Source organism: Jaculus jaculus, chromosome 8 (genome assembly GCF_020740685.1).
Source record: "Jaculus jaculus isolate mJacJac1 chromosome 8, mJacJac1.mat.Y.cur, whole genome shotgun sequence".
Lineage (NCBI taxonomy): Eukaryota > Metazoa > Chordata > Mammalia > Rodentia > Dipodidae > Jaculus > Jaculus jaculus.
This window is the reverse complement of record NC_059109.1, coordinates 123,716,622-123,744,476: the sequence shown is the minus strand read 5'-3', so window position 1 is coordinate 123,744,476 and position 27,855 is coordinate 123,716,622. Positions and strand designations below refer to the sequence as shown.

The 27,855-nt window shown below is 46.1% G+C and overlaps 2 protein-coding genes across 9 annotated transcripts in view; both read right to left on the bottom strand.

Moving 5' to 3' along the window:
* Ift52 (intraflagellar transport 52) overlaps positions 1 to 5,929 on the bottom strand; it is a 32,483-nt gene extending 26,554 nt beyond the window's left edge. Inside the window, exons 1-4 of one of the 2 annotated variants that reach the window (XM_045156535.1) lie at positions 5,629 to 5,929; positions 5,028 to 5,085; positions 2,427 to 2,555; positions 1,369 to 1,456 (exon numbers count right to left, since the gene is read on the bottom strand). In XM_045156535.1, the coding sequence (XP_045012470.1) occupies positions 1,369 to 1,456; positions 2,427 to 2,545 (207 nt within the window). In that variant the 5' untranslated portion in view covers positions 2,546 to 2,555; positions 5,028 to 5,085; positions 5,629 to 5,929. The remainder of the gene's footprint in view (positions 1 to 1,368; positions 1,457 to 2,426; positions 2,556 to 5,027; positions 5,086 to 5,628) is intronic. The other variant, XM_045156536.1, reaches the window with a different exon arrangement.
* A 5,150-nt stretch (positions 5,930 to 11,079) lies between these two features.
* The window catches only part of Sgk2 (serum/glucocorticoid regulated kinase 2), a 32,678-nt gene continuing 15,902 nt past the window's right edge, over positions 11,080 to 27,855 (bottom strand). For 6 of the 7 annotated variants that reach the window (XM_045156651.1, XM_045156654.1, XM_045156653.1 and 3 more), the window contains exons 8-14: positions 27,176 to 27,288; positions 26,852 to 26,888; positions 25,702 to 25,788; positions 22,702 to 22,797; positions 21,625 to 21,780; positions 18,639 to 18,728; positions 11,080 to 12,403 (exon numbers count right to left, since the gene is read on the bottom strand). In XM_045156651.1, the coding sequence (XP_045012586.1) occupies positions 12,239 to 12,403; positions 18,639 to 18,728; positions 21,625 to 21,780; positions 22,702 to 22,797; positions 25,702 to 25,788; positions 26,852 to 26,888; positions 27,176 to 27,288 (744 nt within the window). In that variant the 3' untranslated portion in view covers positions 11,080 to 12,238. Of the gene's footprint in view, positions 12,404 to 18,638; positions 18,729 to 21,620; positions 21,781 to 22,701; positions 22,798 to 25,701; positions 25,789 to 26,851; positions 26,889 to 27,175; positions 27,289 to 27,855 lie in introns of all 7 variants that reach the window. The other variant, XM_004669289.2, reaches the window with a different exon arrangement.

The following is a 27,855-nucleotide window of genomic DNA, read 5'->3' as shown; positions in this document are numbered from 1 at the left end:
TCTCCCCCAGGCTCTGGCACCACCATTCCACTGTCTGTCTCTGAGTTCAACTACTCTAGGTATTGCATCTAAGTGGAATCATACGGTCTTTCTCTTTAGTGACTGCATTAGCTTGCTTAGCATTTGTAATGTCCTTAAGGTCATTCTACGTTATAGTGTGTGCAGAGATTCTTTTCTTCCTTCCTTCCTTCCATTGTTTTGGTAAAAATGGGACCCAGGGTTTCATGCTCATTGATGTAAGCACTGTTCCATGGAGCACCTTTTTCTTTCTAATTACTCCACAGGAGGCATATGTAACATTTCTGTATGTCTAGTCATCTTAAAACAGACAGGTGGACTGTTTCCACCTACTGACTATTATGAAAAGAGCTGCTGTGAAAAAGTAAAAACAAATAAAAAAGCTGCTGTGAAGATAGTATGCAGATCACTCTCAGAGCCTACTTTCATTCTTTGGATTAGATGCCCAGGAGAGATTGTGGATCACATATGAATTCTATTTTTAGTTTTCTCAAGAATTATTATACTATTTGCATTAGTAGTTTCACCATCTTACATTCCCACCAATAGTCAAGAAAGGTTCCTTTATTTTTTTAAATACCTTTTTTGTTTATTTTTATTTATTTCAGAGTGACAGACACAGAAAGAGGCAGATAGAGAAAGAGAGAGAGAGAGAGAGAGAGAGAGGATGGGTGTGCCAGGGCCTTCAGCCACTGCAAACGAACTCCAGACCCGTGCGCCCCCTTGTGCATCTGGCTAACGTGGGTCCTGGGGAATTGATCCTCGAACTGGGTCCTTAGGCTTAACAGGCAAGTGCTTAACCGCTAAGCCATCTCTCCAGCCCAGGTTCCTTCTTTTCATGTCACTGAATTCTGAGTTATTTTTTAATTTGCCATTCTTTATCTTTTAAAAAATATTTTGTTTATTTACAAGCAGAGAGAGAGAAAAAAAATAGGAGCACCAGAATCTCCTGCCATTGCAAACAAACACCAGATGTATGCATCACTCTGGTTTTATGTGGGTACTGGGGAATCGAACCCAGGGCACCAGGCTTTCACAAGCAAGTGCCTTTAACCACTGAACCATCTCTCTAACCCTATCATTCTTTATTTATCCCATGAAAAAGGATAGTTTTAAATGAAATTTTCCTATTTCCAAAGCAAAACTATGACAAGCATAATGATCAATACTTAATTAGCCCTTCCCATGTGTTTGGCACTGTAAACATGGATTATCTATAATTGTCTCAACTCCACAATGAACCCAAAGGGGAAGTGACGAACCTAAGGCAATACAGTAAGTGCTGGAAAGGAATTTAAATCCAGGATTTCAGAGGCCATGCTCCTAACCTCCTCTATGAACATTTCTTACCTCAGCTGCAGTAAACTTTTCCCTTGGTCCAGCTGTAATCCATAGTTTCACTCCAATCAGCTTCTCAGAAGAGATTTCATCTTTTAAACTGGAGACAGATTTTAAAAGCAAGTTTAGAGCCATAATGTAAACCAATTTGAGTTAGAGTTTCTTGACTTGATGGAACCACAGTGGCCAAGAAAGTGAGGCACTCAGAGGTACAGTTCTCTCCCAAAGTGAAATCCCCTCACAGGACTGCCCCAGTCATCCACCTCTATTCAAATAATTGCAATAAACAAAGGAGCTTAAATCAATCGACACTAAAGCAGACCTAATATGAACCCAACACGGCTCAGGGAAAGTTGTGGAAGAGGGTGTGGAAAGAATGTCAGAACCACATGTTGGGTCATGATACACAGAGACATTTCCTCCTACCCAAAACTAAAGGCTAACCCCACAATGCATGACTGCATGACCCATATACCCCAAAAAGGAGGGTCCCTGTGGAGGAGGGAGGACAGGGAGGAGGCTAACAATGGTCCCAACTTGACTGTATTCACTGACTACAAATATATATATAAAGGGGGTGGAGGGAGGAGGGGAGGGAACGAAACTCCAACATTTTAAAATGTTTAATAATTTTTCAGTTCACGATTGGGGAACAACTGAATATATAAACAACTAATTTTCAAAACTATTTTATTTATTTATTTGAGAGAGAGGGCCTCCAGCCACTGCAAACAAACTCCAGACACATGCGCCACTATATGCATCTGGCTTATGTGGGTACTGGAGAATTGAACCTGTGTCCTTAGGCTTTGCAGGCAAGTGCTTTAACCGCAAAGCCATCTCTCCAGCCCCAAAATATTTATTTTAAACAATCTTTTTTGTTGTTGTTTTGGGTTGAAGCGGGGGTCTCATTCTAGCCCAGGCTGACCCGGAACACAAGTGTTGGAATTAAAGGCATGTGCCACCACAACCAAGTTCTTGAAACAATCTTGAAATTGAGATCCCACAAAATCTATCTATCATCAGGCTATCATTATCACATGGAAAACAATACACATGACCACGGTCACCTCTGAATCTTCCAATTACTCCGAAGTCTTTTCTGCAAAGATTTACAGCCATTATTGGTGGTGAACACTTCCTTTTTGTATGCATTGAAAAGAATAGTGCTCCGAGCTTCCTTCTCCATGATTACCTTTCTAGAAGAAAGATCACAAAGGTAATTATTTTTCCCACTATTTTTTATTCATGTTTTGACATTTTATACATGTACATATGCATTTTGATCATATTCACTGCCCATTATACTCTTTCCCCTCCCACCAAACCCTTTTTCCTCCCAGTTTCTACTTTTGTGTATTTACAATGTGTGAGAGTTTAATTCAGTTTACTCATATGAATATGGGTGGGAGGTTATTTGCTGGAGAATGGGTAACTCACCAGTGACAATACCACTAGAGAAAGTGACTCCCCCTTTCCCAAAGAGAAGTATTTTATTTATTTATTTATTTGAGAGAGAGAGAGAGAGAGAATGGGTGTGTGCACCAGGGCCACTGCAAATGAACTCCAGACACAAGTCTGCCAATTTGTGCATCTGACTTAAGTGAGTACTGAGAAATATGTGGGGAGTCAAACTTGGATCCTTTGGCTTTGCAGGTAAGCACCTTAGCCACTAAGTATTTTTAAAATGCTTTCTAATTTATCAAATATGCGTATACAACTGAAACCTGTCTATAAAATTTATAAAACCTACCTATAAAACCTACAATTCTTAGCAGGGCATGGTGGTGCATGCCTTTAATCCCAGCACCTCAGAGGCAGAGGTAGGAGGATCACTGTGAGTTCGAGGCCACCCTGAGAATACAAAGTGAATTCCAGGTCAGCCTGGGCTAGAGTGAAACCCTACTTAAAAAAAAAAAAAAGCTCTACTATCCTCAATGGTTGCAAGTGAAAAGCATAATAGCAGCAGAAGCCAAAAGCCACACTCCGCTCAGGCTCCGCCCAGTGCTCCCACCAACCTACTTCCGTGACACTGGCCACTACCACCCTCCTTTTGCAATGACCTCATGTCTCCAACCCAATTCTTCATTAAGTATGGGGAAGCATAAGAGATGGCCTTTTGAGAGTTTTTCTCTTTTCTTTTCAGGGGTGGTCTTACTAGGAATAAAGGCGCGTGCCACCACACCCAGCCACATTTTCAATTTTAGAGCATTAACCCTTTTTGTTGTGGCTTTCAGATTGCATGACACATTTGGAAGATCTTTTGCTGTTGTCAGATTATAACTATTCCCAACAATGCTTTCTTTTGAGAGGAAGAGAGAGAGCAGGCATGCCAGGGTCTTCAGCCGCTACAAACGAACACTAGACACATGCGCCACCTTGTGCATCTGGCTTACTTGGGTCCTGGGGAATTGAACCTGGGTCCTTTGGCTTTGCAGGCAAGTGCCTTAACTGCTAAATCATCTCACCAGCCCTCTTGAATTTTTGTGGCTTTTTTTTTTTTTTTTTTTTTTTGAGGCAGAGTCTAATGCTAGCTAGCCCAGGCAACCCTGGAACTCACTCCGTAGCCCCAAGCTGGCCTCAGACTCACAGTGATCCTTGTACCTCAGTCTCCTACGTGCTGGGACTGAAGATGTGTGTCTGCCTTGGGATATAATTTTAAACATTTAAATCCTGGTCCATTTGGACCACAGTCTGGTGCTTACAACGGGCACTTATTTTTTCCAGATTAGTAGATAACTGCCCAATACTAATCAATCTTCAGAGCTGATAGAAAATACCATCTTGACTATGTAATACACCCCTATGCACATCTGGGTCTTACCATGGACTCTATTATAGTCCATCTGCCTGTGAGGTCCAATTAGTAATTACTATACTGTTATACTACCTAGCCTTCTAGAGAGCTAATTCCCTTTACTACCTCTCATGTAAGAGTTTTTCTGTTACTCTCACATACTTATTCTAGTAGTGGGTTTTTGTTTTCAAAACAAGGTCTAACTATGTGTCTGAGGCTTGCCCAGACCTGGAGTCCCTGCTGCCTCAGCCTCCCTAGAGCTAGGATTACAGATGTGTGACCCATGCCCACCCCTTCAAGTGAGTTTTTCTCTTTTCAGTGCTGGGGATCAAATACAATGGGCCTCGTGCATGCTAGGCAAATTATCAACTGAGATTTATCCTTAGACCCCTCAGTGAAATTTAAAAGTTTGGTCATACTGATTTCACCATGTGACAAAGTGATCTTATGTTTCAACCCATCCACATGTATACTTGTGTGCATGTGGAGTGCATACAATGGTGTATTCTCTCTCTCTCTCCAGTTTCCTGTGTAGAATGTCTTCAGAGATTATGTATTAGTGGTGGTATGACCTATTTTATAACATGACTATGCTATAACAAACTCAACCATGAGGAATAGTATTGGAATTTACACTCTCCTCTTGCCTTTTTTTTTTTTTTTTTTTTTGGCTGAAGGATAGACTACTAGGGAAAAAAATGAACAAAATCCTTTAGACAATGTATGGCCTTTAAAGTAAAGCTTTACTTTTAGTTAACGTTAGTGAGAACAGCAGGTCTGGGGTCCTGTCCTATTAGATTAAAAATGAGTTTCCTACATGGGAAATCCCTTAAATAAAAATGTATTGGTTGTTTACATATTAAGAAACACTCACAGTTACAGTTTATAGGAAATCAGCATGTATTTCTGGCTCGAAGTTTTGTTAGTGTTTTCTGTGGAAGGAGGGAATAAGAGTTAAGCTTAGCTCTTCAAAAACAAAGAGTTTCCTGAAGGATAGGGAAAGGCTCCGACAGTAATCATAACACTATTAAAACAATATTGGGTTGGGAACCTGAGACAAGGGGAATACCGTGAGTTCGAGGTCAACCTCGGCTACATGGTAAGTTCCAAATCAGCCTGGGCTGGAATGGAACCTTGCCCCCAAACAAAACAAAACAACGCACAATACTCGAGTCGCTGAGCTGTCCAACCATTCTCTTATTTTCTCTTCGATAACCTTACGGGTCAAATCATGTTTGGCCAGATGAGGGACGAGAAGCCCAAGACGAGATGAAGACGCGACGGCTCCGGCCGGGCTCTTTAACACTCCCAGCACGACAGATGGCAGACGTTCCCAGGTCCGGGATGCCAGCCCATCTCCGCGCTCAGTTCACAAACTCGCGCACCCCAGGTTTCCGTAACACTGGCCTGCAGGGCTGTCCCTCGGATTTCCCCAAATCCCCCCGCTGGCCCATCTCCGTCCAAACCCTTCTTACCTGTCGCCAGGTAGCCGGAGCCCCGCAGCCCGGCCTGGGCGCTCAGGCGCACGGAGAAGGCGTGGCTCTGCAGCAACATGATGACGTCAGGACGTGGCTGGGAGCCCCGGTGGCTGATGGGTAAGGGGGCGGGGCCAGGGTCGGACGGTACCACGACGGTGGCTGAGGAGGTAGAGCCAAAGCCGAAGGTTAACTTGTCAATCAAAGGAAGCCTGTTTCATTCGTGGAGCAACAGTTACTATTGAAAACTGAAAAACACGGGAGTTTCCAAGGCTCTGCCTCGGGGCTCCCCGAGGGCGGAGAACCGTGAGGACTTCCGGTGGCGGAAAGGAACGCTCCGGCCTCGATCCCACGGCGCAGGCGCAGAGCGTCCCGGCCCGGAGGAGGGCGGGGCGTGGGTGTTAGGGACTCCGCTTGGTTGTTAGGGGCGGTGTGACCCGAGGACTTCCCCAGAGAGGGTGGACAGGTGTCTTGGTGAGAACGGTAACCCGAGTGTTGTTCTTTGATTAACCGCGCATTTTTGAGCATCCTCTACAAGTCTGCGCGTCCAGAGTGAGCACTTAGCCAGATCCTACCAAAATGTAAAGGTAGAAACTGACCTAGCCTCCGGGCGTGGTGGCACATGCCTTTAATTGCAGCGCTTGGGAAACCGAGGTCGACGATCGCCTTGAGTTCTAGGCCAGCCAGTGAAATCCTACCTCGAAACAAACAAACTTAACTGCAAGGTCACTGGGCTGCAGAGATGGCTCAGTGGTTAAAGGCACTTGTTTGCAAAGCCAGAATCCTAGTTCCCACGTAGAGCCAAACGCAAAGTGGTACATGCATTTGGAGTTCGTTTGCAGTGGCAAGAGACTTTCACACCTCTCTGTCTGTCTGTCAATCTCCCTCTCCTTGCAAATAAAAAATAAATACTATTTAAGAAAGAAGGAAAGAAACTGCCCTACTGAGTTGTGAGGAGCCAAAGGCTGTTGGGGGCAGAGGGAACTGCTTGTGCAAACCATTGTCTTGAAGATGGGGCACCCTGTGTCTGGAACCACAAAGTGGCCACTTTTCTCTCCAGGAGAGCATCTGGAGAGGGCTGTGGATTTGTGTTCAAAGCTGCTATGGCATGAAGACTTGAACAGAGAAGTATGGACATCCCAAAGGTTTTGATTTACATTTGTTTGTCTTCATGTACAATGCAGTAGGCATTTAAGACACGAAAACATGCAACTTGGGCTTGGAGATGAATCAACAGTTAAAGGCACTCTCTTGAAACATCTACTGGTTAGGGTTTGATTCTCCAGTACCCATATAAAGCATGCATCTGGAATTGGTTTGTAGCAGCAAGAGGCCCTGGTGTTGTGCCTGTTCTCTCTTTCTCATAAATAAAAAATGTGTTTTAAGAAAAACACAGTTCATCTTGTCTTTTCACAATGATCACTGCAAATTTAAAGAGTGAAAAAGAGGGTGATGGAGAATCACCTTCCTTCACCATTGAAGATAGAATCCAGGTTCTTACACATCAAGCACATTACCACTGAGCTCCATCCACAGCCCAGAGAATTTTCTTGAGGATTCTTCATGGGGAACAAAAGTGAATACAGTCTGCAGTTAGGGATATAAATGGAAATGATTTAATGCTGGTCTTTGTATCCTTCTCCTGTTGTAGTGCTTGCTACAAAAGAATGCCTGCCCAGAGCACTTCTCAAGTTTCAAGTACAGTTTCTCAAGCTGTAGAAGAAGCAAGGGTTTTCCAGTTAGCTGCTGCCAACTTTAATTCCTGGTTGTGATTTACACCAGCTGGGTGACTTGGGCAAGCTGCTTAATCTCTGTTTCCTATATGTAAATTGAAGTTAATAATGTCTAAATGCTGATTTATAATGAGGATTGTAGATGATGCTATAAACTTGGAATGTGCCAGGCGTGGTGGTGCACGCCTTTAATCCCAGCACTTCGGAGGCAGAGGTAGAAGGATCAGCATGAGTTCGAGGCCACCCTAAGACTTCATAGTGAATTCCAGGTCAGTCTGAACTAGAGTGAGACTCTACCTCAAAACAAAAAAATAAAAAAAGGAATGTGCTCCGTAAACATAGGCATAGCTCAGTCAGTTCAATAGCAGAATTATTCTTCATTTTTATTTTCCATCCTGGTGAGAAAATTGTGTTTTTACAAACTTAGAATACATAGAACCAATAATTGTTTCACAATCCATACTCAGTTGCACACTTTTAATAGCATGTTCACATTTCTGATTCTTACGCTCCTATTTTTCACTATGGGGAGTTGGGGCATTTTGCCCTCTCATTCCCATTTGCCAATTAAGAGTCATGATTAAGATAGAAATCGGGGCTGGAGAGATGGCTCAGCTGTTGAGATGCTTGCACAGTGTTATGGCCTTGGTTCTATTTCCCAGTACCTCTGTTCCCCAGTACCCATGTAAAGCACAAAGTGGTACATGCATCTGAAATTCATTTACAGCAGTACCCATCCTCCCCCGTGTGTGTGTGTGTGTGTGTGTGTGTCAGTGTCTCCTCTCCTTGCAAATAAATAAATAATATTTTAAAAGCTGGAAATCAGTTTTTGTCAATGCCAAAGCTTAATACTGTTCTTCCCAACCCAGATTTGATCTCTAGAAGGTCAGTGTTACTGGTGTTGTAGGTTTTTATTTTCCTATGTCTCCTAGCCTTACCCCTCATAATTCCTGGGCAGAGGGTTGGGAGGACAAAACTGGAAAGAATGGAGTGGTTCTGAGTTAAAAGGAAAAGGCAATAAACTCACCAGCACACACTGATGCTAAAAAAAAAAGTCCTCTCTTGAGCTAGAGAGGTGGCTCAGCAGTTAAGTCACTTGCCTGGGAAGCCTAAGGGCCCATGCTGGACTTTCCAGGTCCCACTAAGCCAAATGCAGTGACACAAGTGAGCAAGGTCACACATGCACATGAGGTGGTATGCGCAACTAGAGTTCGATTGCAGAGGTGGGAGGCCCTGGCACACCAATTATTTCTCTCCCACTATCTCTTGCTTCCTCACTCTCTCTCTTGCTCTCTTTCACACATTAAAAGGGGGTGGGGGGCTGGAGAGATGGCTTAGTGGGTAAATGCTTGCCCATGAAGCCTAAGGACCCCGGTTCAAGGCTCCATTCCCCAGGACCCATGTAAGCCAGATGCATAAGGCAGCACATGCATCTGGAGTTCGTTTGCAGTGGCTGGAGGCCCTGGTGCACCCATGCTCTTTCTCTCTCTGTCGCTCTCAAATAAGTAAATAATAATAAACAAAAATTAAAAAAAAATTTTTAAAAGACTAGTCTGTTGGGTTTGCCTCAAAAAAGAAAGAGAAAAAGAAAAAAAAGTCCTTTCTTCTTGTCCCCAAACCAAAAACTCATAAAGTCACCCTGAAGTGTGTACCTACCACATGTGGAGAAGAAACCATGCTTTCATGAAAATAAGCAACATTACCCTCTCACAGGAGCAGAGTGTCCTGAATTTATGAGTGCCTGGTCACATTCTGACCTTTCAGAATTAGCTTTGGAAATGATTAATCTTGAACCAAAAGGAGCTTAATAGGTATCCAGGAGAACCCGGGCTTCTTGCTTGAGGTAAAGCACAACATTAACTTGGCAGCCAGGCCCAAAACAAGAGGGTTCAGTCAGATGACCCCTCAAGATCCCCCCTTTTTTCATTATCACTTAGTTTGTTCCAACAATTTTACCTTGGCAGTCACTGCTTGACAGCCAGACTGAAGTCCAGACCTGCACAAAGGCCCATGTGAGAGCTCTGGCTCCAGTTTATGTAGTTACACATTCCAGTTCCAGCCTGTACTCATGATGTGGCTTCTAAGCAAGAAACACTTTCTCTGGCAATATTTCTTCATTGGCACAAAGAAGATAGGCATTCCTACTTTACGATTATTTGGATAAAAATTGCCAACAAATAGGAACTTCTGCTCCAAAACTGTCCCCACATAGGTATTCTAAAACTGACTTTGGATAACTAAGCAAAAAAAAAATGAGAGTGTTAAAAAGCTCAAATGGGCCAGGTGTAATGGTCAAATACCTTTGATTCCAGCACTTGGGAGGCCAAGATAGAAAGTTTGATGAGAGTTTGAGGCCATCCTGAGACTGCATAGTGTATTCCAGGTCAGCCTGGGCTAGAGCAAGATCCTACCAAAAGAAAAAAAAAAAAAACCCTCAAATGCAGGGACTGCAGAGATAGCTCAGCAGCTAAGGCACTTGCATGCAAAACCTGATGGCCTGGGTTTGATTCCCCAGAGCCCATGTAGGTTTGATGCACAAAGTGGCATGTGCATCTGGAGCTCTTTTGTAACAGCTAGTGGCCCTAATGTGCTCCCTCCCTCCCCCCCACGTTCTCTCATTGTTTATAAATAACTTTTTAAAAAAGGCTCAGGGCTGGAGAGATGGCTAAGTGGTTCATGCACTTGCCTGCAAAGTCTTAACAACATGGGTTCAATTCCCCAATACCCATGTAAAGTCAGATGCACAAAGTGACGCATGCATCTGGAGTTCGTTTGTAGCAGCTAGAGGGCCTGGCACACCCATTCTTTCCCCCCTTTCTGTCTCTGTCTCCTGAAGTCATTTGAGTAGGCAAAAACTGAGGTTTGAGGCTTGCAAGAAGGACCCTGCAGTGCTGGTTGATGGGGAGGCTGCCGCACTTGCTGTTGCTTCAGACCAGTGCTACCATTCACAAATTGTCACCATGTATATGGGAGGAGCTATTTTGTGAGTATCGTCACAACAGCTACCACCCAGATCAGAGGTCTAGGTCCCCATCCTGGGCCAGATAATGGAATGTGCATCTTTGGTCTACCTGCCTGGCTCAAGCTCAGAAGATGCTGAGGAAGTCAATTGGCATTATTTGCTGCTCTAAATGGAGGTAGTTTTCCCCCTATCAAAGTTGAAAATGTAGGTGCATAACTTTAATGCCAGCACTCAGGAGACAGAGGTAGGAGGATTACTGCGAGTTCAAGGCTAGCCTGGAGCTACAGAGTGACTTCCAGGTCAGCCTGAAACCTTATTTCGAAAACAAACAAAGAGCTCAAAAAGTAGTGGTCTCTGGGCTGGAGAGATGGCTTAGCAGTCAAGCGCTTGCTTGTGAAGCCTAAGGACCCTGGTTCGAGGCTCGATTCCCCAGGACCCACGTGAGCCAGATGCACAAGGGGCCACATACGTCTGGAGTTTGTTTGCAGTGGCTAGAGGCCCTGGTACGCCCATTCTCCCTTTCTCTCTCTCTCTGTCTGCCTCTCTCTCTCTCTCTCTCTCTCTCTCTCTCTCTCTCTCTCTCTGTCTGCCACTTTCAAATAAATAAATAAAAATAAACAAAACTTAAAAAACAAGAACAGTGGTCTCCCTAAATATTGGAAAGTGTTTAGGCAGCCAAACCCAGCAACCAATGTTCAATACTACCTACAACAAAGAAAGACACCATCAAAACACTGAACAATGAGAAAGGCCGGGTTGATAGCCTATAGGCTTGTTGTGTCTTATTTTACACATGGAAATCAAAGTGCAAACACAAAGAGACCTCTGACAGAGTGCTGGTTGCCCAGCCACCATTCTCCCCCTTTCCTTCAGCATCAGAACCCCATTGCTATGACACGTAGCTCTTACCCAGGCTCCATTCCAGTAGGGATGGAGGGTAATGAGTTGTCAGCTGAAGTCATTGGCTGGGGCTTCTGTAAAAGCTCTACAACAGAGTCCTTTTTGACCCATTCTCTCCCCATTCCTCCTGCCTAGAGTACAAGTGACTCGAGTGCTGATAACCCTCATGTGATAATGTAGCACTAATATTGGAAACTAGTATGGTTTGATCTGAAATGTTTTCTGAAGGTTTCATGTGCTCTGCTGATAGGGCTTTAGGGGAAATGAATGGATCATGGGGTTATGGCTGCCTTAGTGGGTTAGCCCTGGATGGATTCACGTGTGAAGGCATTATTGAGAAGTCATAGGAACTAGGAGGTAGAGGCCTACTTAGAGGAAGCAGATCACCGGGGGCATGACTTTGAAGATATATATCTTGTCCCCAGCCCTTCTGCTGTCTCCGCTTCCTGGCTGCTTAAGGGGAGCAGCTTTCCCCTGCCACGCCCCTTCACCAGGATATTTCAGCCTGCACTCAGGACCTTAGCAATGGAGCTGGCTGACATGGTGAACCCACAGAAATTGTGAACCAAAATAAATCCGTCTTCTTTCACCTTGCTTTTCCTAGATGAAAAACAGAAGCCTTCTGGGCGTGGTGGCACACACCTTTAAATCCAGCACTCGGGAGGCAGAGGTAAGAGGATCGCTGAGACTTCGAAGCCACCCTGAGACTACAGAGTGAATTCCAGGTCAGCCTGGGCTAGAGTGAGACCCTACCTTGGAAAGCAAAACAAAACAAAGAAGAAGAAGCAAAAGAAAAACAGAAGTCAACATTTGTCAGGAAGGGCAAAGCAGAAATAAAGCGAGCCTCTAAGTTCCTGGTGATGACAGATCTACCAGCCTGAACCTAACACCGTCCTTTCATGGGATGGAAAACGCCTGTTTCTGTTTAATGCATCACGTTCATTTCATCTCACTACCAGCAGAAGGCAATCTCTGCAGTCACAGCTGGTCTCGGTGGCTTCGAGGTTCTTGTTTCCTAGCAGTCCAAGATGTCATCCTCTTCCGGTGCATAGGAAAATCCCAGGAATGCACTGGAGGCCCCAGAACTGCTGGACATCGTATCGGGGGTACAGCCGATGGACTTCGACACAGCTTCCTGGGTGAATTCTGGGTCAAAGTGCTTCAAGTCAGCAGGTCCTTCCTGTCACGAAAAGCCAAGGATGAGAGGAGAGCAGTGGAGCAGGAGCTCTGATAAGCACTGGTCTCATTCGTACAAGCAGATCACTGAGGGCACGGGCACAGACAGTTCCTGAGTCATGGAAATAAAATAGGGTGACACTGTAGAGGGACAGGGCTGGCACCAGCTTTTTGGTTTGTTTTTGTTTTTCAAGGTAGGGTCTTCTCTAGCCCAGGCTGATCTGGAATTCACTATGTAGTCTCAGGGTGGCCTCGAACTCACAACCATCCTCCTACTTCTGCCTCCCAAATGCTAAGATTAAAGGCATGCACCATAATGACCAGTTTTGCTACTTTGAAGGAAGAACTATGTGGGTAATTGCAAAAATGACCACAAATTCCTAAAGTCCTATCTAGGGATACAGTCCATTTCTCCATCTTTTTCTTTTCTTTTCTTTTCTTTTTTTTTTTTTTTTTTTGAGGTAGGGTCTCACTCTAGCCCAGGCTGACCTGGAATTCACTATTTAGTCCCAGGCTGGCCTCAAACTCACAATAATCCACATACTGGGATTAAAGGCATGCACCACCGTGCCATGCTCCATCTTTTTAATATATGGGCTAGCCATGTGATTTATTTAGGCCAATGGAACATTACCAAATTGGTTCAAACAAAGGCTTGGACAATGCATGTTGGACATTGCCTCTTGCTGTGTTTGCTACCCTGAGATCACCATATAAGCAAGCGCAGACCTGGCTTGCTAGAAGGATGAAAGGCCTCAGGAAGAAAATGTGAGTGGGACAATTCTACATGGTCACCTGCCAGCTGCCCCACTGCCGACCACAGACCTCAGAGGGCTCTGCAGCGGACAGCTGGCCTAGCCTGGACTGAAAACCCACTTACCTGACCCATAGGATCTGAATGAAAGATTGCTGCTGGAAACCACCTAGTTTTTGATGCTGTTATTGGTACGTGGGGGACTTGTCTGCTATGCAGCAAGAGTTAATCTACGCAGTCTACAGAGATGATAGTGTCCCTGGGGTTAATGACATGCACAGGTGAGTGAGTGATGGAAAGGTCTGCAGATCTGCCTTAACATGCAAGTCTTTGGCTGGGGAACCAAACAGACCATGGCTTCCACTGTCTCAGTAAGGCCACAGGGCACAGTGATCACAGCCCAAAGCTCAAAAGTTCCAAGACCAGAATGTGAATCCTGACGCCATACCTGGCCTAGACCTGCTACCTGTTAGCCCCAGACAAACTTTTTTTTTAAATTTTGTTTATTTTTATTTATTTATTTGATAGCGACAGAGAGGAAGAGGCAGAGAGAGAAAGAGAGAGAGAATGGGCACGCCAGGGCCTCCAGCCACTGCAAACGAACTCCAGACGCGTGCGCCCCCTTGTGCATCTGGCTAACGTGGGTCCTGGAGAATCGAGCCTCGAACCAGGGTCTTTAGGCTTCACAGGCAAGCGCTTAACCACTAAGCCATCTCTCCAGCCCCAAACTTTTTTTTTTTTGAGATAGTATCTCATTCTGACTCACAGTGACCTGGAATTCACTATGTCCTCTCAAGCTGGCCTCAAACTCACAGCGATCCTCCTACCTCTGCCTCCCTAGTTCTGGGATTAAAGGTGTGTGCCACCATGCCTGGCTTATTGTTTGGTTTTTAATAAATGAAGAATTTGAAACTAAAGAAACTTATTTAAATTCTCACAAACAGTAGGTAGCAGAACCAGGAATCCATCCCTTACCCCATAGGTCTCAATCTAATATCTGTGGATTGCTATATCATATTGCATTTCTTCCTGGGATTCTGCATATATTCTGTCTCCAGGAGTGTATGTTCAACATAACCTCATTTTGTTGTTGTTTTGTGTGTGTGTGTGTGGGGGGGTGTATATGTGTATGTATGGGTGCCTGTGCATATGTGTGCATGTGTGTGTAAAGGACAGTTTGGGTGTTGTTCCTCAGGCACTGTCCACTTTGCCGCCTGTCTCCACCTCCCTAGCACCAGGATTGCAAACACAAGCCAAGACCCTGACTTTTTTTTTTTTTTTAATTATTTATTTGAGAGCGACAGACACAGAGAGAAAGACAGATAGAGGGAGAGAGAGAGAATGGGCGTGCCAGGGCTTCCAGCCTCTGCAAACGAACTCCAGACGCGTGCGCCCCCTTGTGCATCTGGCTAACGTGGGACCTGGGGAACTGAGCCTCGAACCAGGGTCCTTAGGCTTCACAGGCAAGCGCTTAACCACCAAGCCATCTCTCCAGCCCGACCCTGACTTTTTGTGTTGCTTTGTGTAACGAGGGAGGAGCTTGCTCTGGCCCAGAATGACCTGGAGTTCACTATGTAGTCTCAGGCTGGCCTCTAACTCACAGTGATCTCCCTACCTCAGCCACTTGAGTGCTGAGATTAAAGGCATTTGTTACCACGCCCAGTAGAGAGAGAAAGTGGGCACACCAGGGCCTTCAGCTGCTGCAAATGAACTCCAAAAGCATGTGCCACTTTGTGCATCTGACTTTACATGGGCACTGGAGAAGTGAACTGTGGTCATTAGGCTTTACAGGGAAGTGTCTTAACCACTGAACAACCTCTCCAGCCCCTGGATTTTTTTTTTTTTTAAACATGGGTTCCAGGAACTGAACTCAGATCTTCATGTTTGTAAGGCAAGTATTTTACCAACTTAGCTATTTCCAAGACCTGCACTATTATTTTTTGTTGTTGTTGTTGGCTTTTTGAGGTAAATTCTTGCTGTAGCCCAGACTGACCTGGAATTAATTATGTAGTCTCAGGCTGGTATAGTGGAAAAGAAACTGAAAGCTGGACTGATGCACTAAGTCACTGTAAGAGTTAATGGTTGAGGAGGTGAACTTATCTCTGTCAGTAGCTGAAGGAATCCCAAAGAGAGAACTGTCTAGGGGGACCCACAGGGACCATAAGAGGGAAGGACAGTTTATACTAAAATAAGAGTATAACAGAGCTCATGGTTAGGGTGACCCAACAAACAACAACAAAGAATCAGGTGCTCGGGGCTGAGAAGATAGCTCAGTGATTAAAGGTGCTTGCTTGTAAGGCCTGCAGGCCTAGGTTCAATTCCCAAACCTGGGCTGTAAGTTTTGAAAGCAAGTTCCTTTAACCACTGAGCAACTTCCCTTGTGGGATCTGTTTTGTTTTGTTTTATTTGGCTTTTTGAGGTAGAGTGTTGCTCTAGCCCAAGCTGACCTAAAATTCACTATGTAGTCTCAGGGTGGCCTCGAACTCAGAGAGATCCTCCTACCTCTGCCTCCCAAGTGCTGTGATTAAAGGCGTGTGCCACCATGACCGGCTTTTTCTTTTCTTTCTTTCTTTTCTTTTATTTTATTTTTGAGTAAGGGTCTCAACTTTAGCCCAGGCTAACCTAGAACTCTCTGTAGTCAAGACCAGCCTTGAACTCATAGCTATCCTCCTACTCAGCCTCCCATACTGAGATTAAAAGTGTGAGCCACCATACCCAGTTTACTAAAATTAAATTTTAAAAGGTGGGCTGGAAAGATAACTGGGTGGTTAAAAGCATTTGCTTGCAAAGCCTGAAGATGTGGGTTCAATTTCTCAGTACGCACATACAGCCAGATGTACAAAGTGGTGCTTGCATCTGAAAGTTTGTTTGCCATGACATCAAAATAAAAGAGAGACTGATTGAGATGGGGAGGGGATTTGATGGAGAATGGAGTTTCAAAGGGGAAAGTGGTGGGGGGGAGGGAGTGGATAGGATACTTTTTAAAATCATGGAAAATGTTAATAAAAATTGAGAAAAAAAGAAAGTTTGTTTGCCTATTCTCCCTTTCTCTGTCAAATAAAAATATTTTTTACATATTTATATTTTTATTTATTTATTTGAGAGAGAGAGATTAAAAATGGGCATGCCAGGGCTTCTAGCCACTGCAAATGAAGTCCAGGTGCATAATCCCCCTTGTGCATTTGGCTTACATGGGTACTGGGTAGTCGAACCCTGGTCCTTTGGCTTTGTAGGCAAACGCCTTAACTGCTAAACCAACTCTCCAGCCCTAAAATAAATATTTTTTTTTCTGATATTTATTTATTTAAGACAGAGAGGGAGGGGGAGAGAGAGTGTGTGTGTGAGAATGGGCGCGCCAGGGACTGTAGCCACTGCAAACGAACTCCAGACGCATGTGCCACCATGTGCATCTGGCTTACATGGGACCTGGAGAATTGAACCTAGGTCTTTAGACTTCACAGGCAAGCACCTTAACCGCTAAGCCATCTCTCCAGCCCTATTTTATTTTATTTTATTTAAATTTATGGGCTGGAGAGATGGCTTAGCGGTTAAGATGCTTGCCTGAGAAGCCTAAGGACCCATATTTGACTCTCCAGATCCCACATAAGCCAGATGCACAAAACTGAGGCAAGCACAAGGTCACACATGCCCACTAGGTGGAGCACAAATCTGGCATTTCTTCTTTCTCCTGCTCTAAAAATAATTTTAAAGAAAAGAATAGCCAGGGGTGGTGGCACGCACACTCTGGGAGGAAGAGGTAGGAGGATTGCTATGAGTTCAAGGTCACTTTGAGACTGCATAATCAGCTTGGGTTAGAGTGAGACTCTACCTCAAAAACAAAAACAACAACAACAACAAAAACAAAACAAAACAAAAAAACCAACAACAAAAAGAAAGAAGTAAAATAAAAAAAGAAAAGGCTAATGTGCCATGGGAAAATAATGGCACAGTTTTTAGCCAAAAAGAGAGGGGAGGGGAGATGATAGAGTCAGGCCTCTGCATTTACAGAATTCTGTAATCATCAACCAACTGCAGATTGGAAATATTCAGAAAAAAATACATGTTTGCTAAATATGCACACACTTACTATGACTTCTTAAACAATACAATATGACTACTATTTGCTGACAATTTACACTGTGTTGGCTTTTTAAAGAAATTCGTAGCTGATTTTGAGCGTCTGGGGAGATGTGCCTGGCTCATATGCAATTTATCATTTTATGCAAGGGACTTGAACATTCTGTAGATATCTAGGGACAATAGCGTATGTGAAGTTAGTTAGACACAGACACACATCCACAATAAAGTGTGACAATATATGTTTCAAAAGCCACATACACAGTAGGAAAAAAAAAAGACTGCAAGATAGCCTGCCTTGGGTGGTAAGATACTAAACCATTTTGCCTTTACTCCTTTCAATTTCTGTTTTACATACTTTATACAAGGAATATGAGTCATTTTTATTGTCACAGGGCACGGCTCTGCCTAGACGTGCTACGTGACACAGAGCCCTTAAACCTGCAAGGGCTCTGGGTAGGTAGGACACGCCAGCAATCCCAGTATCAGGAGTTCAAGGTAAGCCTGAGTTACATAGCAAGACTGACTCACAAGGTAACAGGACTAGGGAGATAGGACTTCATGGTTGAAAGCATTTGCTACGCAAGCCTAACTACTGGAGTCCAGATATCCAGAGCCCACGTAAAGATGGACGCAAGCACAGCACGCTTCTGTAATCCCAAAGGAGGCAGGGCGAGAAGAATCTCAGAGCCCAAGGGTCAGCTAATCTTGTGTTTGCAGTGGCAAACTACTGTGGAAGACCAGGACAGACACCCCAAGGTTGTCCTGTGGTCTTCACGTGTGTGCTGTGACAGGCATGAGGGCATACACACACACACACACACACACACACACATGCCCACACACCATACACATACACCACCCCCCTCAAACACACACACAACAAACACTGGGCGTTCCGCTGTGGGGGTTACAGTGCTAGATATGCAGGCGAAACCATATGATTCGTTTTTCGAGGCTAACTGGGTAGGGAGAGGGGTTAGGGGGGGCGTTAGACACAAAAAATCAAAACTGGTTCTAACAGCACCCCACTGGAAACAGAAGGCAAAAAAAAAAAAAAAAAAAAAAAAGTCTCAGTGATTGTTTCCCGCACTTGCATAAAGAGAGCTGGCCCAGTTAAGGCGCATGCCTGCAAAGCCTAAAGACCCAGATTTGATTCCCCAGGACCCACGTAAAGCCAGATGCACATGGTGGCACATGTGTCTGGAAGTTCGTTTGCAGTGGCTAGAAGCCCTGGCATGCCCATTCTCTCTCTTTCTCTCTCTCTCTCTCTCTGTCTCTAATAAACAAATAAACAAATAATTAATTTTTTTTTAAGAGAAGCGAGCTGGCCCAGATATCCTCCAACCTCCCACCCGCGCTGTGAATGCAGAAAGAAAAATCTAGAAGGGACCCTGCGGCCTCTTACCACGTTTGGGTTGAAGGGCGGAGTCAGCCTCTTGTGGTACAGGTCATCCCAGTTTATAGGGCTGAAGAACACGTGGTTCTTTATCTCGAGCTGCAGGAAGAAGGTGATCAGAAAGTGCCCACCCACAGCGGCTCCCCACTTCCACTGCAAAACCTCTTGATGCTCTGCCTGGCTCGCTGCGACAAGAGAGCAGCCAGATTTCTAACTTCGTGAACTAGTTCTGGAGGGAGAACGGGCCCAGGGGGAGCTTGGGGTACCCCCCGCCCCACCTCTGCCTGCACCAGTGCAACTTAAGTCTTGCAGAATTCAATTCAGAGAAGTACAGCAAATCAACTCAAGATGGAAGATTAACAGACGTCACTTCCTCCCTCCCCCCCCAAAAAAAATTGCGTGTCTCCAGGAGTGAGGGGTGAGTGAGCCCTGGGCACCATTCCCCATTCCTTTTCTAATCAAAAACAATCTTGAGCCGGGTGTGGTGACGCACGCCTGGATGGCCGAGAGTTCGAGGCTGCCCTGAGACTACATAGTGAATTCCAGGTCAGCCTGGGCTAGAGTGAGACCCTACCTCAAAAACTAAAAAAAAAGAAAAAAGCAGTCTTGATACCAACTCCAACTTCCTCTCCTCCCAGCAGGATCCTCCCTCTTGTGTGCCTCTCACAGAAGACTCCCCGCATGGGAACTGCACAGGATAGATAGAGGGCTTCTGGACCCCCTTTGTGCCCTTTGAACACATAACTTATGTTGAAAGTCACACCTGGCTTAAGATGCAAGCTTCTCTTTGAGAGTAGGGCTTTATTTTCACAGACACCTAATCTTCAGGCTGTCAGGGAATGGGTAGACCAATGACCCGTTATCACACATCACAGTATCTGGCATCGGGGGCTTTTAGTACAGCGCTTATAAACCCTTGCTGTATGCCAGGCATTGGACTAACAGAAGGGTTCTCAGAGCCAGTCCTATACTGAAAGACACCCAGAAGGACTGAAACCTTCTTTTTGTAAATGCAAATGATCTTATATTGAGTAAAGAATAATACAGATCATTAATTTTTGTTGTTGTTGTTGTTTTTCAAGGTAGGATCTCGCTCTAGCCCAGGCTGACCCGGAATTCACTATGTAGCCTCAAGGTGGCCTTGAACTCATGCAGATCCTCCTACCTCCACATCCTGAGTGCTGGGATTAAAGGTGTGCGCCACCACACCTGGCTCTTAATTTTTTTCTTAAATCATTTTCTGTTGTTTTTGAAGTAGGGTCTCACTCTAGCCCAGGCTGACCTAGAACTCACTGCAATCCTCCCATCTCAGCTTCCTGAATAAGATCATTTTTGAGGTATTACTTTGATTTAAAAAATCATGACTATGTTAAGGGAACAGACTATGAATTATTTATCTCTATGTCTTTTTAAACCATTCTAAATATTTAAGAGAAGGAGGAGAGAATGAGAATGAATGGGTGCACCAGGGCTTCCTGCCACTACAAATAAACTCCAGACCCTTGTGCCTCTTTGTGCATCTGGAGTTATGTGGGTACTGGGGTTTCAAACCTAGGCCATCAATCTTTTTTTTTTTTTTTTCCTTTTTGGTTTTTCGAGGTAGGGCCTCACTCTAGTTCAGGCTGACCTAGAATTCACTTTGTAGTCCCAGGGTGGCCTTGAACTCATAGTGACTCTGCCACCTCTGCCTCCCGAGTGCTGGGATTAAAGGCATGTGCCACCACACCCGGCTTTTCCATTTTTTAAAATAAAATTGTTTATTTTTATTTGAGAGCGACAGACAGAGAGAGAAAGGCACAGAGAAAGGCAGAGAGAGAGAATGGGCACGCCAGGGCTTCCAGCCACTGCAGATGAATTCCAGATGCGTGCGCCCCCTTGTGCATCTGGCTAACGTGGGTCCTGTGGAATGGAGCCTCGATCCGCGGCCCTTAGGCTTCACAGGCAAGCACTTAACCGCTAAGCCATCTCTCCAGCCCTTTTTTTTTTTTTGCTTTTTGAGGTAGGGTCTCATCCTAGCCCAGGCTGACCTGGAATTCACTATGGAGTCTCAGGGTGGCCTCGAACTCACGGCAATCCTCCTACCTCTGCCTCCCAAGTACTGGGGTTAAAGGTGTGTGCTACCACGCCTGGCTTCCATTATTTTAAATATATGTTTTATTTATTTATTTGAGACAGAGAAAGATGAGAGAGAGGGAGAGACAGAGAGAATGGTAACTCCAGAGCTTCCAGCCATTACAAACGAATTCCAGATGCATGTGCCCCTTGTGCATCTGACTTACGTGGGTCCTGGAGAATCGAACCAGGATCCTTTGACTTTGCAGGCAAACGTCTTAACCGCTAGGCCATCAGTCTTTATAAGCAAGTGCCTTTAACTGATGAGCCATCTCTCCAGCCCTTACCTCTATATCTTAAGTGCCCAAACTGGGGGCTGGCAAGGTGGAAATGCTTTACATATTTGTGAAAAGAAAGTCCAGTCCACCCTCTGCAAGAAGCTTGAAGAAAATTCTAAAAACTTAGATCAGGGCTGGGGAAGTGGTTAAAGGCACTTGCTTGCCAAAGCCTGTCAACCTGAGTCCAATTCCCTAGTACCCATGTAAAGTCAGATGCATAAGGTGGCACATCCATCTGAGTTCTTTTGCAGTGGCAGAAGGCCCTGCTGTGCTCATACCCTCCATTTCTGTTTTTCTCAAATAAATTTAAAGAAATATTAGGGGCTGGAGAGACGACTCAGCAGTTAAGGCACTTGCCTACAAAGCCCAAGGACAGCCAGGCGTGGTGGCGCTTGCCTTTAATCCCAGCACTCGGGAGGCCGAGGTAGGAGGATCACGGGGAGTTTGAGGCCACCCTCAGCAGGTAGGCAGCTGGCAGAAGAAGTGGACTTCCAGCCCAATGGCTTTAGAGGGCAGCAGGAAGCAAACTGAGGGAAGTCCCAGCTGCCTCTGCAGGAAGTTCAGAGCCCCAGGAGGGGACAGCGCTCCGCTGGCTGATCACCTACGAAGTCTGTTTTGGAGCCCAGCCGCTGCCTCTGGTCCTTGTGGAGGAGGCCTTGCAGGAGGTCACAGGCGGCCACCGTCCGGCCTCCAGGGATCTGCAGTGGCTGGTGCAGGATGTTCTCATACATCTGGGACACGTCTCGGCTAAAGAAGGGGGGCTGGAGAGAGAAGTGGGAATCTCAGTCATGCGAATGTGGAAAGGTGTCTCAGGGAGAGTTGGAGCAAGTGGGATAGCTGGGAAGATTTGGCCAGGCCTGTGTCTTGTGCAATGGCTCATGGGGCGGATCGAGGGAGACAGGACCTCCAGCTTTCTGCACGGAGAGGGTTGCTGGGAAGGCCACAGACTCGTCTCATCAGTGAGGGGCTGGAAGAAGTCTCAGGGGCTTTGTCCCAGCTTGTGCACCAAGTTTTCCTTTTCCTTTTTTAATTTTAAAAAATCATTTATTTATTTATTTATTTATGAGAGAGAGAGAGAGAAAGAGGGGCAGATAGAAAGAATGGGTGCACCAGGGCCTCCAGCCACTGAAAATAAGCTCCAGGTGCATGTGCCACCTTGTGCATATGGCTTATGTGGGTCCTGGGGAATTAAACCTAGGTTCTTTGGTTTTGCAGACAAGTGTCTTAATTGCTTAGCCACTTCTCTAGCCCAAGCTCTATGTTTTGCATAGACTTTTTTTTTTTTTTTTTTTTTTTTTTGAGGTAGGGTTTCACTCTAGTCCAGGCTGACCTGGAATTCACTTCACTCGATAGTCTCAGGATGGCCTTGATCTCATGGTGACCCTTCTACCTCTGCCTCCCAAGTGCTGGGATTAAAGGTGTGTGCCACCACGCCCAGATCAAGGATGTTTTGAGGACAGAGTATGATGGTGGATTATAGAAGGGAAAGTGCCAGAATAACATTATTCAAAAGACATTGATACATTCCTCGTATTCACTCCAGCCTCATCTTCTCTCAACCTGAGGTGGAGAGAGAGATCATTCAGCTGCCTGTGGAGAGCTAGGGCATGCCACGTGAAGGGGAGACTACCCCGGGCTTGCTCCTGGGCCACACGTCCCCCGCCGGCGCTCCGTCTACTCACCAGGCCGTGCAGCATCTCGTAGAGGACTGCCCCTAAGCACCACCAGTCCACGGCCCGGTCATAAGGCTCATTTCGAAGCACTTCAGGAGCCAAGTACTGTTGAAGAGACACAGTGATGTGAAGATCTCCAGCTTCAGTTTCTACATCTGGTTTATTTACTTATTTATTTTTGTTGTTGTTGTTTTGCTGTTGTTTTTCTTAAACTTCGTTTATTTATTTATTTATTTTTATTTGCAAGCAGGAGAGAGGTAGTGAGGAGACAGAGAGAATGGGCGCACCAGGGCCTTTGGTCACTGTAAACGAACTCCAGATGCCTGCACCCCTTGTGCATCTGGCTTATGTGGATCCTGGGGTATTGATCCTGGGTCCTTTGGCTTTGCAGGCAAGCTCCTTAACCACTAAACCATCTCTCCAGCCCCCCCCACACCCTGTTTTTTAAAAGCACTCAACAGGCGTGGTGATGCACACCTTTAATCCTAGCACTCGGAAAGCTGATGTGGGAGGAGCACTGTGAGTTCAAGGCCACCCTGAGACTTCATAGTGAATTCCAGGTCAGCCTGGGCTAGAATCAGACCCTACCTTGAAAAATTGGGAGAAAAAAAAAACAAAACACTCAAAGGCAAAGATCAGGGCTTGATCTCACGGTCAGAGTCTTGTAACCACACATGTTTTCGTGAGCATCCATTCACCAGAGGCCTGGCTTGTGTGGGACCCTGTCCCATGTGCTGGGACATACAGGTGGCACTGCCCCATACAGCTGCACATGCTGGCATCAGTCAGAAGTACCAGCCAAAGGCGTGAAAAGATGGGCTGCAAAGGGTGTCTCAGTCATTAAAGGTGCATGAGGACCCAGGTTCGATTCCCCAGTGCTCACATAAAGCCAGATGCACTAAATTGGGGTATGTTCTGTAGTCCTTTGCAGTAGCAGGAAGCCCTGGCACGCCCATACTCACTTTCTCTGTCTGGTTCTTTCTCTGTCTCTCTCAAGTAATAAATAATCAATTTTAAAAAAGGTCCAGTGCAGTGGTACATGCCTCTAATCCTAGCACTGGGGAGACAAAGACAGGAAGACCCTTGGATCTTACTGGCTAGCTAGTCTAGTCTAATCCGTGAGCTCCAGGTTCAGTGAAACTATGTCTTAAAAATAAGGTGGGGAGTCTCACTGGGTGTAGTGGTGCACACCTTTAGTCCCAGCACATGGGAGGAAGAGGTAGGAAGATCATGGTGAGTTTGAGGCCAGCCTGGAACTACATAGTGAATTCCAGGTCGTCCTGGGCTATTGTGAGACCCTACCTCGAAAATAAAAAGCAAATAATAAGAATGTAGAGAGCAATTGAAGAAGACACCTAATGCCATTTTTGACCTCCACACACAAGCACACACATGTGCCCTCAAACACACAAGCACATACACACCATGCACAAACGGAAGGGTGGAGCCTCCTTGAAGGATATGCATGGGAGCAAATGTATCTGGCCATGGCTCCATATCCCCAGCTCCTCGCTGCTGGCAGCATCCGAGCAAGGGCTGGCTCTGCAGTCAGCCTTCAGAGCCAGCTTTCTCAAGCAGACATCCTCATACACAAGTGCAGACAGTGGCTTCTGCTTTGAGAGGTCATCTGGCCATGAGCCCCCTCCCTGCCCCCCACAAACACCAGCTGGGGGAGCCCATCCAAAGGTCTAGGCCCAGCTTTATAGGATGCAAAACTTGGCCAGGTCCCAGCCACCTGAAGAACCTTGGGGTTGTGCTGGAGAGATGGCTCAGGTTAAATGTGCTTGCTTGTAAAGCCAGCCAGCCAGATGTACAGAGTGGTACATGCAGAGCAGGAGAGGTGGCTCAATGGTTAAAGGCACTTGCTTGCAAAGCCTGATGACCTGGATTCAATTCCCCAGTACTACTTAAAATCAGATGCACAAAGTGGCACATGTGTCTGGAGTTTATTTACAGTGGTAAGAGGCCCTGGTGTGCCTGTTTTCTCTCTCTCTCTTCTTGCAAATAAATAAAAATGTTTTTTTAAAAAATGAACCTGGGGATCCCCCTGATATTCAGATGGGGAAAATAAGCTAAGCACATGACTGGCTCAGGGAAGAACTTTAGTGGGTGGATCACGGTCGCTCAGCTCTAACCTGACGGCTCTCTTCAAAGACTATGGCCTCTAAACATTCAGAACCTGGGCCTGGAGAGATGGTTCAGTGGTTAAAGGCACTTGCTTGCAAAGTCTGATGGCCAGTACCCATGTAAAGGCAGATACACAAAGGGACCCATGCATCTGGAGTTCATTTGCAGCAGCTAGAGGCCCTGGTGTGCCTATTCTTTCTCTCTCTTCCCCTTTTCTTTTCCTCTCTCTTTTACCCTAAATAAATAAATAAATAAATAAATAAATAAATAAATATTTTTTTAAAAAAGTTCAGGGGCTGGAGAGAGGACTTAGCAGTTAAGGCACTTGCCTGCAAAGGCGAAGGACCTAGGTTTGATTCCCTGGGACCCATGCACAAGGTACAGCATGCATTGGAGTTTGTTTGCAGTGGCTGGAGGCTCTGATGCACCCATTCTCGCTCTCAAATAAATAGATAAGTATTTTTTTTTTAATTTAGGGGTTGAAGCTGGGTGTGGTGGTACACACCTTTAATCCCAGCACTCAGAAGGCAGAGGTAGGAGGATCACCGTGAGGCCACCCTGAGACTACATAGTGAATTCCAGGTCAGCCTGGGCCACAGTGAGATCCTACCTCAAAAAACAACAACAACAACAAAAAATTCAGGGGCTGGAGAGATGTCTTAGCAGTTAAGGCACTTGCATGAAAAGCCAAAGGACCCAGGTTCAATTCCCCAGTACCCACATAAACCAGATGTACAAGGTGGCCCATGTGTCTGGAGTTCCTTTGTGGCTAGAGGCCCTGGCATACCCATTCTCTCTCCCTCCCTCTCTCTCAACTAACTAAATAAAAATGAAATATGAGAAATATTCAGGGCTGCCCTCTCTTTCAATGCTTCTACTTACCTCTGGGGTGCCACAGAATGTGGACGTGGTCTCCTCGGGCTCTACACCTTCTTTGCAAAGGCCAAAATCTGTCAGCACCACATGTCCCTGATGGGAGAAGATGGCAGGGGCAGAGGGGAGGTTAAAGCCCAGATGCTACAGTGACCATGGGGTCTAGTATGTAGACAAAGGTGACAGGCTTCACGCAGACCCAGAACTCCCAGCTTGGATGCCAGGAAACTTCCAGGCATTCCGTATATTCCCTAGCTCATCACAGGCTCAGAACCATGCCCCTGACAGGGGCAGCTTTAGGATTTCCTCACTGGAGGGTTGAGAAAAATAATACCATGTGCCAGCTGGGTATGAGGGGTAGAGTGGATAGGTACTGAGTGGATAGGTACTCCCTCCAGGGAGCTGCCATGAATGACCATGCTGGGGCCATGCTGCGGTCCAGGGGTATGCCCCGCCCTAGGGGCCATGCATATCAGGTGACAGGTCCCTGCAGGAGCACAGAAGCTCAGCCTCTTTGCCTCAGTTTGGGACTACCCAAAGATGCCATCCTGGCCTGGGATCCCAGTGCTATGAGATCAGCTAAGGCCTTGCTTGCAACCCCAGTGTAGGTGAGCCTCTTCCTCTGCCCACTCTCTCCTTGATCCCTGTAAAACTCTACTTTTTTGGGGGGGGGGGTCAAGGTAGGGTCTCACTCTAGCTCAGGCTGACCTGAAATTCACTATGTCATCTCAGGGTGGCCTCGAACACATGGCGATCCTCCCACCTCTGCCTCCTAAGTGCTAGGATTAAAGGTGTATGCCACCACGCCCGGCTAAACTCTACCTTTTGAGAGTGCTTCTCAGCTCTCCATCTCAGAGCCTGTTCCCAGGGAACCTGAGTGAAGACCCTGATGATCTACAGGTCCGCTAATCTCCAAGAGGCCCGTCTCTGCCCCGCACAGGCCTTGTATGTGCACACCTGCACACAGTCTCCTACACAGTGCTTTTATACTTGGACATGTGCATGGGCATACACACACACACACACACACACACACACACACACACACACACAGGAATGCATCTGCTACCATATGTATCTGTGTGCAGTGCATGATCACCTCGGCACACAGCCTCAAGATCAAAGAGCACACATGTGATCTACATACATGCATACATACCTGGCAGTCCAAGAGAATGTTCTCTGGCTTCAGGTCCCTACAGAAAAATAAAAGAGATCTCAGCCATTTAGGAGAGAAAGAGAGAGTTGGGGACCCGAGTCTTGGTGGAAGTACTGTTCAAGGAAGCTCCCACAGGAGCGCAGGGACAGCCTATGGAGCCTGGACTCTTGGCTCTAGGAAGGAGGACACCCCAACCCCACTCAGGGTGTTGAGCCCTTCTCAGACAAGGGATCTGAGTTCACTGGGAGGTCATGGCCCACGCACTTTCCGACTGGTGGAACAAGCAGGAACCAAGCCTGACCCTGAGCCCCAGGCAGGCCTCACCTGTAAATGATGTTCAGGGAATGCAGGTAGCCAATGGCACTGGCCACCTCAGCAGCGTAGAACCGGGCCCGGGGCTCCAGGAACCTGCGTTCCCGCTGCAGGTGGAAGAAGAGCTGGGGAAGGAGAGGGTAAGAGGGTTGCTGAGCCCCAGTAAATACCCGGTCACCCCAAGTTTCAGGATACTGGTACCAAAAGAGTGCATGCCGACCCCACCCCACAGAGCACTTATAATAGCCGCAGCTCAGCAAGAGGAGAGATTATTCAGCATTGCTTAAACACCGAATATGCACCAGTTTACAAGTCAGGCTTGTTCACACCTCTCATCATTTAACCCTCATGTCAATCTTCAAGATCATACTAAGTGAGGGAACCCAGGCCCAGAAAGCCAAGCGCCACATGTTCTCTCTCATATGTGGATCCTAGCTACAGATGACTGCGCTTCTGCGTGAGAAGGAAAATACTTAATAGCAGAGGCCAATGGCAGTGACCTTGGGATGACTCAGAAGGCATCATGGTGCTGGGAAGAAGTGACAGAGGAGAGCTCAGTACTGAAATATCTCTATCACACCTTGCAAAGCTCAGGGTCCTTTGTGGAAGAGGTGGCAGAAAGAATGTAAGAGCCAAAGGAAGGGTAGGACTCCTTACAACGTGCTCCTCCAGACACAGGCTGGCCTGGATAT